Source organism: Manacus vitellinus, unplaced genomic scaffold (genome assembly GCF_001715985.3).
Source record: "Manacus vitellinus isolate BGI_N305 unplaced genomic scaffold, ASM171598v3 scaffold_22_pilon, whole genome shotgun sequence".
Classification (NCBI taxonomy): Eukaryota; Metazoa; Chordata; class Aves; order Passeriformes; family Pipridae; genus Manacus; species Manacus vitellinus.
The window spans coordinates 547262-563552 of record NW_021939632.1 but is presented as its reverse complement, the minus strand read 5'-3'; the positions used below and the strand labels follow the sequence as shown (position 1 = coordinate 563552).

At 42.3% G+C, this 16291-nt stretch overlaps 1 protein-coding gene across 1 annotated transcript in view; it reads left to right on the top strand.

The window, feature by feature from the left end:
- The first annotated feature begins 2540 nt into the window (after window positions 1–2540).
- GPR39 (G protein-coupled receptor 39) overlaps window positions 2541–16291 on the top strand; it is a 79135-nt gene continuing 65384 nt past the window's right edge. Inside the window, exon 1 of the mRNA XM_008922958.3 lies at window positions 2541–3733. Coding sequence (XP_008921206.1) covers window positions 2869–3733 — 865 coding nt within the window. The 5' untranslated portion in view covers window positions 2541–2868. The remainder of the gene's footprint in view (window positions 3734–16291) is intronic.

Below are 16291 nucleotides of genomic sequence, written 5' to 3'. Positions count from 1 at the left end.
GTTGCTAGATGGTGTGCTACACAAGGGGCAGAAGGTGAGCTTCATGCAGTGGCCTAAAGGATGGATGATGAAGCTCTGCTTTCTTCTGCCCCCAAAAGGCCTTTCACCAGAGTGCTATCCAAGGACCAGGCAAGAAAGCAAAGCACCCTTCAGGAAACCTTGTACACTCTGTTGGATAACAAACCGGGGCGGGTGATCACAGCAGCTTTATTATCTCTGAAGGTGAAAAATCACCTTATATACTACAGTAACAACAATCTGCTCCATCTCAGTGTTCCTCTGGATCCCACCACTCGCCATCTCTTCCCAACAACTGCACCACCGCAGGCGTTCGGGTGGACGTGACTGGCCGAGCAAGTGGCACACAGAGCCAGCTGCACCCTGTGCCCATGTGATCTGCATCTTCAGGAGGCTCCGTTTGCTTACCAAGGATGCTAACAAGTGATTGGCAGTGTGCAGCATCCATGTGTGCTGATTTTAGAAAGAAATATGGTGATTTCTACCCTTAATGCTCTTGCCTCCTCTTCAGTGCTGGTAGCTGAAGTCGTGGTGTGCAATTGCAACAAATTGGGTCAGGAGGAACTCCCTGGAGTGCTCTCCCAGGTGCAACTACAGAGGCCACAGTTCACTTTTGAAACTGCTAAGGGAAAGGTAACAACACAAAAATTAACTCACGGTATTTACTGTTACGAGGTATCAAGGAAAACTTAAGGAAATCCCTAAAATGAGACTGTGACACAAATCATATGTTTATAAACTGGTATCTTGTCCATCAAGGTAAAGATTATGATCTCTCAACCTCCATGCCACAAAGATCACATTTAGTTGTCAGAAATTTCTTCCTCCAAGAAGATATATTTTTTTATAATCACCCATGATAGGGATTTTATACCTATCTCTGGAATATCCACTCCTGGTTTATCTAGTCCAGTAACCTATGTAATATTTTTTTATATTTAATGGTCTCAGTCTATGAGCATCCACAGTTGTCTCTTTCCTTCCTATCCCCTTTGTGGCACCAGCTCTTTATTAGAAACTTAATAAACTTCGTGTATGTTCTAAAGATAATATTGAAAATGCAAAATTGTGTTCTGCATTTTATAATTGGTGTGGAAAAAAGGGGGAGATCTAATCCTATTGGGCCTTCTCTCTCTTTTGCTCTCTCTCTCTCACTTTTCCCTTTTGATGGTAAGCAGCAAATTTTAATTAGCTTCATTTCCACAATTCAGTCATGCATATGTAATCTTTGTTCACTCTTTTATAAAGTAAAATTAAGTGAAAGAAATGGGGTAATAATAGAAAGTTTGTCTGAGCAGAACAAATATGAATTATCAAACATAAGGAAAGATGACTGGCACTACACAGCTTGAAGTTGTGCAAGGTTTGAGGTGATTTTTCTGAAACAGAAATACATAAATAATGCATAGAAACAGGTGCTGATTATCCTGGTTTGGGCATCTTTTGTTCATTATATACTTGGGCTGCTGAGGTACAGTGATAACCACTGAATGTGAGGAGACTGCTTAACAACAACTTCCTAATGTTTCTCTTTTATCACGAGCTGCAAGTGTCACATGAGCTTGTCTAGTTAATAAAAATCACTTTGTGAACCCACTGTTCTTAGATTTGGTATTGGAGCAGATCACAGTACTGGGCCTCTCTCTATTATAGCTGCAAAAGCTGTATGGCCATTTTGCATTGTAATTTAAAGGTTTCCTAATCCATATACACACCCTCTAATTAAATGTTTCCAGGGGTTACCTTGGGAGCCTTCAGTGCTATGGTTTGAAACTAAAACTAAAGAGCGTGTTAAATTCGTTCCCCTTGGGGTGAGACACAGTAGGGGGAAGTACATTTTCATCCCCCGCTACTCCAGATTATTTGAAAGCATGAGCATGACTGGGTTACTGACTTCATTATTGCTCTTATCTAACATGAGAAGACGGAAATTTGAAGGAAAACAATTGATGTGTCTAAATCTAGAGTTCAGCTTACTTCATAACTTCTGAGAAGGCTCTTCGGAGTCTAGCCAGTTATTTTAAGAAGCTACCAGTTCAGCAGCAGCAACTGAAAACCAGAATGTCCTGTTGATGTAAATCAGTCCATGGCTGCACATAACCAACACTGCTGCTGCAGATGCCGAGGTCTTGATAAAAGGAAATGTAAAGTAGTGAAGCTTGTGGCATTAGCACACGTAGTAATGGAGTCTGAAGCCCAGTTAATGTTAAACTCACGAGGAGATACTTTCTCTTTAGCATGTGTTCATTCACACATTCAGCCTGACCCCACCAAACCAACAGCTTTAGGTGAAACACCTCTTTTCATCCTTGTGAAGCACCTTCTGCTACAGGAAGTGAATTTCAGACATGGGTGGCTCACCCTTTTTTTTTTTTTTTCTCTAAGCACGCTGTTCTGCCAGTGACTAGAGAACTAGGGATAGCCAAGATTTAGGTTAATGGTTAACAGAGTAGCTGTAACCACACAGACTTCCTCCTGGGGCGGGGACCAAAAGCTGCTTTGCTTGCAGAGGAAGAAGCAAGTGCTGAAAGTAGAGCAGTTGATACCGTGAAGGGCTGGAAAACAGCAGCTTCAGTCCATAGAGAAAGGAGGAAGAAAATCCAAAAGGAGAAAGAAGTGTTTGCCATAAAGATAGGTAAGAGCTGAAACACTTTCCTGTTCGACTTACTGACTCAGAGGGTTGCTAACAAACCCCACAGGTGTGGCCAGGTGACACACATTATACCTGACTGCTAGGACATGTGCGTCTCCGTGAGAGGGGCAAAGCGAGAAAGAACCTGTTTGCTGTGAATTTGAACATCAGAGAAGGCAGGAGGACACTTTGTTCCTCCTCCCTGCCAGGGGCTGCTCATGGCAGGACAGACATCCACTTCAGACTGCTCTCATCTCATTGACCACAGCCATGTTCAGGAGTTTGAGGTGGCTCTGTGGATCAAGATCACTTTGGCCTTAGTCTACATCTGCATCTTTGTTGCGGGCATCTTGGGCAACAGCATCACCATCAAGGCCACCAGGATCTTGCAGAAGAAGGGCTACTTGCAGAAGGAGGTCACCGACCACATGGTGAGCCTGGCCTGCTCTGACCTGCTGGTCATCCTGCTGGGTATGCCCGTGGAGTTCTTCAGTGCCATCTGGAGCCCCTTTTCTACCCCCAATGGCAACATTGCCTGCAAGCTCTACTACTTCCTCTTTGAAGCCTGCAGTTATGCCACTGTGCTGCACGTTGCCACCCTCAGCTTTGAGAGGTACATCGCTATCTGCCACCCCTTCAAATTCAAGTCTCTCTCTGGACCCCGCACGGTGAAGCTGCTCATCGCCTTTGTCTGGGGGACATCTGTCTTGGTGGCTCTGCCCCTGCTCTTTGCCATGGGCACAGAATATCCCCTGGAAATCGTCGAGGGCTATCAAAGCACGACGGCCTGTGTCAGACCTACTCCCAGGCACCTCATACCTGAGCTGAAGTACAACATGACCATCTGTACCAGCCTCTCTTCCAAGTTTCCTCTCTTTCAAGCCAGCATCTTCAGTGCCTTTGCTGTGTACATCATAGTGCTGGGATCTGTCACCTTCATGTGCCATAGCATGATGAAAGCCCTGATGATCCACAAGGAAGGAACTGTGGCAGTGAAGGGAGGACAAAAGCACCAGAAGTATCTAAGAAAAAGTGAGAGTTCAGAGGGCAAGAGCTCCAGGAGACAGATCATTTTTTTCCTGGGTAAGAACCCTGTCCTACTCTGCCTCCCCTCTGTCCTCTGCCCCCTTTCCACATGGGAATGAAGCCCAGAAGCCTCCATTTTATCTCACCAAGTTCCTCCAAATGAGGAATGTATGGTTGGAGACCAGTACAAAATGAGGGATAGGCAATACTTTTGGTTGTGAGCATACATTTTAAAAAACCTGATGTCTCTGTATGTTTTTGACACACTCTTTTTGTCATTAGAACAGGTGGAAGGGAAAAAGAAGGAAAAATCCATTCACTGTTTGCTATTTCTGTTGTCTGATTATCCTGCATGCCTATGTGCAGCAGTATGGGTGATAGGCTGTTGCAGCTTGACCTTTGGGGTAGCAATATGCAACGGTTGCCTGGATATAAAGTAGCTCTACATGCATGTTTTCCCAATAAATTACAAATATGAGCATACTTAGTAAGGCTCCTGATGGGAAGGAAGACTGTCTTGCAAGATCTGAAGCTTGTCCCTCTTTAAAGGCATTTCCCTGTTGATTCAGGATGCTCCTTGGAGAGTTCTTATTTAACCTCAGTAGTTATGGCTGTGTTGCATCTGAGCATCAAAGAAGCTGGGCTGGAGAGTTTATTTGATATTTGGTTGCCCTCTTTGAATTTTTTTCTCTGGTTTTATTTGAAGGCCTGTAACCTCGAAATTATGTTTGATTCTGATCTCTGTTGCCACATTTGTCAGACAAAAACTAATCAAGCTGTCATTTCACCAACTTGGAATCTTTCCGGGCTGTGATCCATGTAGTCTCCACATTTGTTGATGTTCTTAGAGGTGCCCTTAATCATGCCCTGGCTGCATTACTAGTAGTTCCTGTTTTATTGGGTTGCTTAATATGATACTGAATATAATAAATGAACCACCTAGTGTAAGAATATACAGTAGACCCAGTAATTGTGCATTGCTTTTTAGTGCTCTGATTGATATTGAAGAGAGGGAATTGAAACTTGTGGGTCTGTCCACTTCTGCAACTTTTATTATTTTTTTCCTCTTTTAAAATTATTTTTGCTTTCTGAGGATTCTCTGATTCCTCCTCTAGTCCTGCTTTTGCCATGGTCTATGGCTAGGACATGAACGCAGGGTAAGGAGCCCAGGCTGCAGCCAGCCCCTTTCCTGCTGCAGCTGTGTGAGAGCATGGTGAAAACCTGTCATTCAGACAAGGCATATGATCTGGGTTTGGGACAGGGTGGAGCTGCACACTCCACCAGCAGAGAGCGTGACAAGGGCTTCAAATGGGAGATGTGACACTCCAGGCTGTACAGAGCCCTTCCTCATGCTCAGAGTGTACATCTAATGAAGAAATCATCTCCTTTCACAAGGAGTCTGTTAGTCTAGGGTAAGAGGCCCTGTATGTGGGTGACTGAAAGGCTCTCAGTATCCTCATTCCACTTGACAGTACTGATTTCTGGGGTAGAGGCACAGCAGTGTAGCTAAATATACCTGTTGCACAAAGCAGAAAAACAGATCTGCTCTTGAAGTGTGGGTTCCTTAAATGTCTGTGCCTCTGCAACCCGTTGTAAGTTACCATTACCACAGCTACATTAAAGCCCAGTCTAAGATCCAAATCCTGGCTAGCTTGAGGGGGGAAGGTAAATTGCCATGACTTTTTTTCCCCTTCTTGATTATTGTTCTTCCTTGGTGATGGTCCAGCATGGAATAGGCAGATGTGCTGCTTGCAGGAGTACTGGAAAGCTTAATGAAAGCAACTAGTTTGCCCTTTATTATGAGGGAATTTGCCACCAGTATCTGACACTTCCTCTGTACTCTCAGCTTTTTGGAGGCAGTAGATACTTCCACAAATTCCCCCAAATTATTTCAGTGGTAAGACTTTAATACGAGTCTTGCTAATTTACTTGGCTTTGGGAATAAATTAATAAACTGAGGAGAAAGAAACTCTGGCCTGCAAAGCAATTTAATTTGGAGATTTCATAATAGTGATGCTTTAGGGCAGTTTTAACCCAGAAGAAATGAACATATAAATTGTTTACAAATCGCTGAATTTAAATATTGTGATTTAGAAGTCCTCTTTGTTTTTCATTTAACAGATGGGTCAAATTAAAACAAATACTTGCACATTCTCAACATATATCACTTTTAATGTGAAATGTAAATGGCAATATACAGCATCATGTCTTTGAACATCTAGCAGCAATAAAAACAATTTAGCATTTTCCTCTAGTTGTTAAAAGTGATAAGTTCTATAAAATGGAGATTAAATTCATAAATCTCCTGACGATGAGAAAAAGCTAATCAGGGGATGGCACAGGAAGGATCTAATGCTTTTTTAGTGTCACGTTTTTGTGTGGCACTTGAGAATATTCATGAAAATTAATTGCAAATGTTGAAAGGGAAAGACCACTTGCCATAAGCAGTATTGATGCTTACAGGATGGGCTCCAGGTAGGGTGACACCACTGCTGTGGTGGAGGAGGAAGGTGGCAGGGGGACAAGCACCACGGTGCTGGACAGGTTGAGCTCACGTGGGGAAGAGCTTTTGTGTTCAGGGAAGGTGTCTGCAAGGGTCAAATCTTTCAGCTTAAAGTCCAGATGGTCTGATTGGGGATTTGAAGTCTCTGATGTAGAGAGATCAGTTCCTTCTCTTTCTGGCTACCTTGCTGTGCTCAGGGTGGAAAGCAGGGTGGTTATAAAACACTTGGCTGATGGCTTTATGATTAAATGTAAGCTTTTAACAGTATTTAAAACCTCCTAATGCCTGACCCACCCTGACAGGGATTGATTTCATCTTTGTGGCTACTTGATCTTGTCTTTCTCCTTTGACCCTAAAGGGCAGGGCAGTAATCACCTAAACTGTCACAAAGTGCCATTGGGGACCTCTTACTTGTCTGATACCTGAGCTGAGACCCCTGCACTGTATCAGAGAGCTCTTAAGAAAGGACGAGTTTGGAGACATATATCAATTATTATAAATATTATAAGTGGGTTGTAGCAAACAAAGGAGGAGAATGTAAAGGAAGGATTCCATAAAAGAGAGCTCCAGCTAGTGCAATTATTATAAATATTACAAAAGGAAGGCCCTTCCATAGCTGTAAGTAAGTTAAAAGTCTTTAGGAAATGTTAACAGGTGGGCATTGGGAAAGAGGAGCAGTATGGGGGAAGCCTCCACACAAGGTGCTGCTGGGAAAGACCAGTGGCTCCACGCCAGCAGTGCCTGCTCACTGGTCATGGCTACATCCTTCTTAATCCGGTCACTGTATAAATGCACATTTATACGAAAGCAGCTGTATGGTTTGTCATCAGGCTAGATCTGACTCACCTGGGCTTGTACTCAGCAACTGAGTTTTGACTATCCCAGCTGAAAAAAGTATTGCTTCTAAAGCTTCTGTGATATTTTCTCTTGGCAGCTTCAGTTTGTGCTTCTGCTAAAAGCCTTAATCATTTTGCATAAAGCAGCCTCAAGCCTACCACAGTAAAGACATTGAAGTGAGAGTCCTTTATTGTTGCTACCCCCTCTTTGCCCTTTGGAGCAACACCCATCTGTTTCCACAGCAGAGGGGTCCTGCTGCATGAGGCTGGTATCTGGGCAGTCCTTTTCTATCTCCTGACCATGATGAAGCATCCATCCATCCTGAGCTCTCCCATCCAGAAATGAAAAGTATCACAATAATCTGGCTGTTATGGAAGTGTTGACAAAGATGCATTAAAGCACTGCTACAGCAGTCAGCAGGAGCAAGAGCTGATGCTGGACCTCCCTAAATTGAGATTCTGCTGCTACCAGCCCAGCACTGTCAGCTCCTCTGTGAGTGAGGCCAAGTGAGGCAGATAATTCCCAATGCTCTCTCTTTCCCATCACTACAGAAATTCAACTGTTCTCCTTTGGGACCATCTGATGTAGGATGAATTTTGCCTACATGCCTGGACAGCAAATATCCTACAGCTTCTTTAATAATCAGGCAAGGGAATTGCTCATCATAATCAATGACAGTGCCTCCATCTGAGAAAGGCAGTGTGGTGGTGGTGGGTTTTGTTTGTTTCTGGGTTTTCTTTTTTTTTTTTTTTTTAATTTATTTTATTTTATTTTTCATTTTTTCTAACACTTAAGTATGTCAAATGCACTGAGTGTCAACTTGAAGGTAGCAGCAGTGGTGGTTTCATGTGATGTGGTTTGGTACAGGTCTGGTCTGCTTTACAAGGCAGTAGTAACTAAAGGCTTTACTGAGGCTCTGGTGAGTGCCACAGAAGGAAAGAGAGTCCCTGTCTCTGAATCAAAAAAACAACGGGCAAAAAGGAAGGGCTGGAAAGGAAGAAGTCAGTGCCCTGATCAAGGCCACAAATGCAATAGAGTCACAAATGCATCTGCTGAATCTTGCCGTAGTGACCTGCCTGCTCGGCTGCCTGGCCTCTCTCCTGCCACTTTTTTGGTGGCTATTGTTAAAAAAATGCCAGGCTATTCTATAGCAATACCAAAGCCACTGTAAACACCATAAACAGCTGTACCTAGCCATAAGCAAAATCTTGATAAAACCTTGAGTCAGAAATTAAAAAGATCTCTTAGAACTTGGAGCACCTTTTTCTTCCCATATACTAGTGATGGCAAATTAATGTTTTGCTCAGAACAATGGTATTGTGCGTAGGAATAGCCTTTCCAAAGATCACTAAGGAAGTGTATTTTGTAAGGCACTTGGCAAATGGGTTTTCAGGAGGCAAATTACTTCAAGTAGTTGTGAAAAATACATGGTTGTCATCTGGTTATGACTCAGGCACAGTGTAACTTGACAATGGTAGGACTTCAGCTACAGGAAAATTAGATGTTTCTTCATAAGCTGGAACCCAGATGGGTTTTTTCCCTGCTGAAAAAAAGTAAAGCATAGGGATAGAACAAAAATGGAAAGAATAACCCAATCGATTATATTCCAGAACACAGCTCCAGCCCATGTTCTTTAAACCCAGCTTCATTGACTCCTCTTGGTTCATTTCTTTAATCGTTCCATTCAGCTGCCTTTCTTCAGAGACTTTTTTGGAGACATGTCTGAAGATAAATATGCTATAGGCTGGATATTATTTTAATCCTTGTGTTTTATATGGTGTTTCTATCCATATATTTCCCTGAGCAGGGCTTTGAATTGCACAAGACAAGTAGGGGAGTCAATGCCCTGAAATGGGTAGCAGGGGGTGAGAAGGGAACGTGAAAGACTTAAACCAGCAGACCTGGGGGCCTGGCCACTCAGCTGTATGTGGCATCCACCCTCTGTAACTAGTAAGCTTTTTCTTACTTCTTTTGCTGCCTTCTGGAAAAGAGATAGAAACACAGGATTTACCTGCTGGTGTTCAGGAAAATTTGCTTTCCTCTTCTCTGCAAAGGTATTAACCTGGTGTCAATGGCAAAACTGATCAATGCCACTGAATGCTGGTAGCACAAAACTGAAGCTCAGCTATTCAACAGGTGACAATGGAAAGGCTGTATTGAGGGATGATGGCTTCTCAGGGCGATTGTTACAAACAATCTCCTCTGAAGAGCTGGGAGACTTCCTATGGTTTAAAAAAAACCCACAACATTGCCATAGTAAAACAGATTCAAAGCAAACTTCCAAAATCCAGACATCTGTATGTTCAGGTTTCCCACACTGTAATTTAAAAAGGAACATAAAGAGAACCCAGCATAATTTCCCTCCCTGTTGTACAGAAAGCAATTTTCTACTCCTGCTTTTAAATGGACTCATGGAATACAAGATTGTGCTTTCAGCTTAAGCAAACAGTCTTCCTTTCCTCCTACACTGAGGGGTGGCAAAACACTACCAAGAGAAATAGGATGGAAGAATAGGGACTAATAGAGGCCAGCACCCCCAAGGTATTTAAGACTTTTGTAGTTTTAATGGAAAAATCAATGTGTGATTACACTTTGCATAAGAGCACTTAAAAATCGCTTCAACATGAAAAGTCTGCAGCTTTAAAAATAACCTAACCCTGCAAATAGTGTAGTCAGAGGACTAAATTCACCACTAGTGTAATCCACATAATTCTCTATATATTATATCTTGGCAGATATTGTCTCTGTGGACACAGGACCACTGTCTTTGCATGAGAAGCCCATGAGCACAATGAGTGCTTTACTGGTGCTTAGTTAAAGTCATGGCCATGCTTCTGTTTTTTACCTCATGCCTACAAGGAAACTGGTATTTTGCCTGATCTGTAGTGAGCTATAGGTTGTTGGTGTGCTGATTCACTCACTCAGCTCATCCTGTGGCACATACAGCACAAGTATATTTTCACTTCTTTTTACTCTACCATCTGTGCTATCCAGAGACTGAGTGCACAGCTGAGATTTCTTAAGTACTTCTGCCCTTCTGCCTCTGCCCAAAGTCTTTAAGCCTCATTAAAGACCATTACCCATGTTGGCCTTAAACCTGATATTATTAATCTCTCTCTCTTTCTCTCTTAGAAGGTGTAGATAATAAAACTAGTGGCCCTTGGTTCTTCTGGCATTCGTAGGTATGTGCTAAGAGAAGGAATGAGGGAAGTGCAGGCAACATCCCTCACTGTGGCAACAAAGACCCAAGGAACAGCCGGGGACTGCAGGCTTTGGGAAGCTGAGGTCTGGTTGTGCCATCTCAGCTTCCGAAAAATACACTCTGTAGCGTGGCAAGTCCTCTCTAGGACATGTTTTCTTACAAGTAGAAGCCTTGGAAGCTGTCTCTTTCTTCACAGTGGATAAGAAAGCAGGAAGATTTATTTCCATTAAAGTGGAGAAACACAGATGTTGCTACAGGTAGGAAATTGATTGAGGGAGATAGCCCTCAGACAGAACACAGCAACCCTACATTAGGGAACTCTGTTCCATCAATTTTGGTCTAGTGCCCTCGTTCTTTGTTCAAGAGACTCTTGTCTTAAGCATTAATTTTCCAATTTCTCTCTGTTTTCTTGCTATCTCTTCTGAGCCTGACACCACCTCAAACGCAGACTGCTCTTGAAACTCCCCAGTTTCAGTAGATAGGAGTCATTTGTGGCAAGTTCACAGATGATTTATTGGAATCTTCACTTGTGAAAATTAAATGCATTATCTAATCCCCTATTGTTTCATATTCAAATTATACTACATTTCCTATAATTAAATCTTTTGTTTTCCTATCTGATGTTGGGACCATTATCTTTAAACAATGATTGCAAGCCTGTGAATTTTAATGGAAAAGAACTTTAATATCTGAGCATTTGTTAGTAATGTGAAGCTTTCAATTTTGTTATTTAGTATCTTCATTAATGACACAGACAAAGGGGTCGGGTGGGCCCTCAGCACATTTGCAGATGACACCAAGCTGAGCGGTGCAGTTGACCCTCCTCAAGGACAGGTGCCATCCAGAGGGATTTGGGCAAGCTTGAGGAACGGGCCCATGGGAATCTCATTAGGTTTAACAAGGCCAAGTGTAGGTGCTGCACCTGGGTCAGGGCAACACCTGGTATCAACAGAGGCTGGGGGGAGCAGCCCTTGGAAGGAGGACTTTGGGGGTGCTGACAGGTGAGAGGCTGGACATGAGCCTGTAGTGTGCACTTGCATCCCAGAAAGCCAATTGTATCCCAGGCTTCATCCAAAGCAGCATGACCAGCAGGGCAAGGGAGGGGATTCTGCCCCTCTGTCCCGCTCTGGTGAGACCCACCTGCAGTGCTGCATCCAGCTCTGGGGTCCCCGCCACAGGAAGGGCGTGGAGCTGTTGGAGCAAGTCCAGAGGAGGCCACCAAGATGATTAGAGGGCTACAGAACCTCTCCTGCAAGGAAAGGCTGAGAGAATTGGGATTGTTCAGCCCAGAAAAGAGAAAGCACTGGGGTGACCTAATTGACGCCTTCCATTACCTGAAGAGAACCTACAAGAAGGGTGAAGAGAGATTATTTACAAGGATCTGGAGCAACAGGATAAGGGGGAATGGCTTCAAACTGAAATCTTAGGAAGAAATTCTTTACTGTGAGAGTGTTGAGGCCCTGGAACAGGTTGCCCAGAGAAGCTGTGGATGCATCATCCCTGGAAGTGTTCAAGGCTGGGTTGTGTGGAGCTTTGAGCAACCTGGTCTAGCGGATGTTGTCCCTGCCCATGGCAGGGGAGTTGGAGTTAGGTGAGTTTTATGGTCCCTTCCAACCCAAACCATTCTATGATTATCCTACATAATGTCTTGGTTACCTAAAGGCAACATTTGTGTAAGAAACTGAGAACCAAGCAACTGCCAACCAACATGCCAAAGATTATTTTCTTCCCTTTCATTGTTGTGAGTTACTAAAACATTGAAGATAAACAGTTAAGATTTCAAGTTGTATTTGGCACAATGTGCTGTAGCAGTTTTTTTAGCCTCTTTTGAGAGCATCATAAGCATGTTTATGCTGCTTAGGTTAGAAAGCAGTTATCCTTCTGGTCTCTGTTATACATGGATGAGTAATATCAAGGTCAAAATATTATGGATTAAATGGGTCTGCCAAGAACCTTTTAATCATATAAATTGTGATTTAAAAAGAAAGGTGAAACTGAGAAAGAAGTCTGGTAGTGTTATGAGCAAACTTTTTCTTGTTTCCCCTTAAGCCATTTAAAAGCCTCTAGTTGTTGCATTTATTTCTCTCTTAAAACTCTTAGTATTTTTGTTCTTATCAATTTTTAGTTGACGAATTTAAGTTGAAAGTGCAGCTTATAGGGTTAGAGTTGGGGATCTCTCTGTCAGCAAGCATGTGCTTGTTATGGATACGTGCAGAGAGTTCTGTGATCACTCAAAAAATGCTTGACAACCATGTGCAAACAGGTGCACATATGCAATAATTACCAGGAAACTAAACTTTAGTCATGAGTATAAAAAAACCCAGACACGCATTAGAGAAGATGGCATTTCTTAGCTATCCATCCTTGTCCTCAGCATAAATGGCTTTCTTTTCCCATGTTTGATTAGGTAGTATCTGCATAGATATTCAAGAAGCTGTTCTGCTCCAGTCTCTTACTGAACCCTGCAAAAGAACTCAGCCCCTTTCAGAGGGTAGTGTAAATATTTTGTCCCTGTTCATACAGCATTTCTGCAAATCCACCTTGATTTGCTCCCCCATATAATATTGCCGATTTGCTTTTTGTTGAATGTAATGATTGTCTCACATATCTAAAAGAGGAGCCACCTCATGCTCAGTCTTTTGTTTAGTGGTATGCCTAGCATGGTGCTGCTGAAGGTGATTTTTATTTGGAGAAATATTAGAAGACTGTCTTGATTGCTCCTTCATAACAAAACCCCTGGAGTTCAGTATATAGGTATGCCTTCTATTAAATTCCAGTAACTGCAATTATTTTAGTCCTTTTTTCCATAAAGCATAAAATTTAAACTGTGGAACTCATTGTTCTGGAGGCCAAAAGTAAAAATGGGCTCCTAAAGAGATTATATATAACCTTGAAGCATAATGCTGTTAAGAATAAGATATAATCTCCACTTTAGAAAGTCCTGATATTGCTGGGTGCCAAAATTTCTGTGTGGGTAGTACAGGAAAATCCCTCTATGCTTGTTTCTTTTTCTGCAGATGTCTATGTGGGATCATCACAGAGAGAAATGAATGGATAGATGAGTCCTAGGTCTATCCCAGTATGTCTGCTCTGAATCTGAAACTTTCTGTAAATGCCAATATAAGCAAGTGGACAGTCTGCCTTCAGTCAGGTACAGAAACAAGAGCTTTTTAGGATGGTAGAACAAAACGTTTGAGTAGACAAGAAAAGGAAATGGATTGAAATGTTGTTCTTCAAATTTTGATTATTTTTTCCTATGCCCCTTTGCCCCAGAACATAAACTTTTCAAGGAGAAAGGTGTTAATTTCTGTGTGTGTGAGAGAAAATGTGTGTCATTTGATAAGCTCTAGTACTTGTTGATTTTTCATTTCCTGTGCCTCACATTCTGTCTCTCCAATAAAGACAACTTTTGAGCTCTCTGATTTTGACAATAAAGCTGAACTTACATTTGTCCCTTAAAGGCATCAAGAATGAAGGTCCTCTCCAGCTGAATCTCTTAATAATGCTTAAGGATATCTATAAAGAGAAGTTCTTGAAACAGCTAAAAACGAACCAACAGTCAGAATTAAACTTTTAAGGTAGCTAAAGATTGCAGTACGTCAGCAATAAGGTACACAGAGATTCAAACAGTCCTTCTTTGTGGGCATGACTTTAACATGAAAGGTTTTTAACCATTAGATAAGAATTAACACTGTATGGTGAAGGACAAACAGAAGTCAAAAGCAGGCATGCTGGTGCTTGTCCTTGCCCTTCAGACAGTGAAATTCCTAAAAGCCTTCTGACTTTCTGTCACAGGTTTATTCAACAGATCTTTCTGATCAGTTGAAAGAAATGCAGGTTTAAAATGAATGAAATGGGTTGTGTCACAGGCGTTCAAAAGATGGTATTTAAGGGATCTTTTTGTCTTGAAAGCCAAAAATATCTAAACTCTACTGCTAGTAATGATGACATCAACTTCTGACAAAATGTATAAAAGCATACGTTGGTATTAGCAGACATACACACACCTTGAGAATCTTGGACAATAATTCTGTGGGGGCAACTTAGCTAATGAAGTTTAGTGGTTTAAAATATATCTCTTTTTAAACTTGAATTTAAAAAATGCAATGTCTAACTACCCATGCTGAGGTCAGAGAAAAAGGCTACTAAGATGACTGGAGAATGGGGAGACAAACTTTTAACAGAAGCTAAAATGAGGTATTTTTTAAGAAAGCAAAATTAAGAATATGGCTGGCTCTGTAAGCGCACTGTGGCAGTGAGTGCCAAAGAGGAAGGTCTGGTTTGTACCCTGGTTTGAAAGCCTTGCAAAATGGATACAGTAACAGCTGTAAGCAGAGTGAGTCCAGGTATAATCAATCTGATCTCATTGTGCAATGAATTAAGCCTGGAAGTCTTGCTGTGCATGTTCAGACACTGCTCAGGGAGCCCATCCTGTTTAGGTTAGGCCTCATGTCAAGAAATTTGCAATTGCCTACAGCTGTAGGTCAAGGGCATTCCCTCCAGCATGCACAAACCTTCCTCTTCAGCTTAGAGACGTGAGTCTGAAAGTTGTAGTACCCCTGATTAATTTTGAATTTACAGAGCTTTAAATCCATGTTGAGTATGGATTTGCTATAAAAAAACCCCAGTAACAGAAGAGCAAAATGAGAGAGTTCACCTGAAACTGCTCTCTGCTGGTCTGGTGGGCATGAAGGTCCATCACCCCTCAGCTGGAGCAATCTCTGTGCCTGGGGAGGTTTGTGAGCATATACGTCTTCTTCCAGTGCTTCTCTTGTGCCCCTTGTTGGAAGATTTTCCCTACCTAGTGTACTTGGAAGCAGCCTTGGGAGTTCCTTGTTAAAAGTTAATGTCTGGAGACTGAAACTTTCCATTGGCTTGATTCCCTTCTCTTTTCCTACTCCTGCTCCTGTACATGTCTACTGAATTCTAAAAAGGTTTTTGACAGCGGCTTGAAATTCAAATGTCCCCTTTCTATTTGTCTTCTAGTCCGAGCCAACATTTAAATGCATTCTTTTCTATTATAAAGAACATATTGACAATTTAGGAAACATTGTCCTACAGTGCAAATGCTCTGATATTACGAAATATTGCCATGTTCTCTGCATTGATCTAAATGATGGCATTGGCACAAGAACTAATGGGTCTGTAGGGGCCATCAATGAGTACAGACAGAAATGAGAAAATTTCTGATCGTGAGAAGGACATGTTCAGGGACAACCTTTCAAGCAGAGAGCTGGACCAAACTAGTTCAGTTTCTGGGGTACAGAACGTGACCCTTTCTGCAAATCCATGATGTGGTTTCCTGTGCTGGGACTGGAGGAAGGTCTCTAGCCATAAAGCCAAGGCTTCCACTGGGTTGGAAGGAAAAGGTTATGTTTATCACTCCTTAGTGTGGCCCGTGTCACTCTGCATCCTCCTTTGGGAGGGTGCTGAACTTGCAAAGAGGGTCCAGCAAGCTTGGGCAAGCTGAATGTTTTCTGGGTAAATACCTTTTGGTAAATACCAAAAGGAAACTTTGAGAAAGCTGACCTGGGACCACACAGCTTGGTGTACATATGGATTCCTGCCTGTAAGTGAAGGATCCATTTCCTGAGTGTTATGGCTCCTCTGTGCTGCTCTTCCTCTTGCTGCCTCAGAACCCCTCTGCCAGCCTGCCCTGATGCCTCCTCCACAGCCCACGTGGCCATCACTCTCCCTGTGCCCCATGACTAGCATTCAAAAGCCTGCCTCTGAGTCCCTATCTTCAAGAGGGAATTGCTTTAACCTTATCAAATGGAGGTGAAATTTAAAATGACTTAATGTTTATTTGCTGACAGGCAGGAATGTCCTCTAAATTGACTGTCAGAGCTTGAACACAATGCTGTAGGACCAAATCATGATGTCTTGTTGGCCTTCAATGAAACAATGTTAAGTTTGGGATGTGGGGATATTATTTTGGCCTCCCTGGATATATAGACGGCATTCTCATTTTGAAGTTTTATACAATGAAGCTATATTTGATATTTGCATAATTCAAATAGATGAAATCCTCAAACAGGCACAGAAGACTTGATTTCATTAACTTGGGATGCAG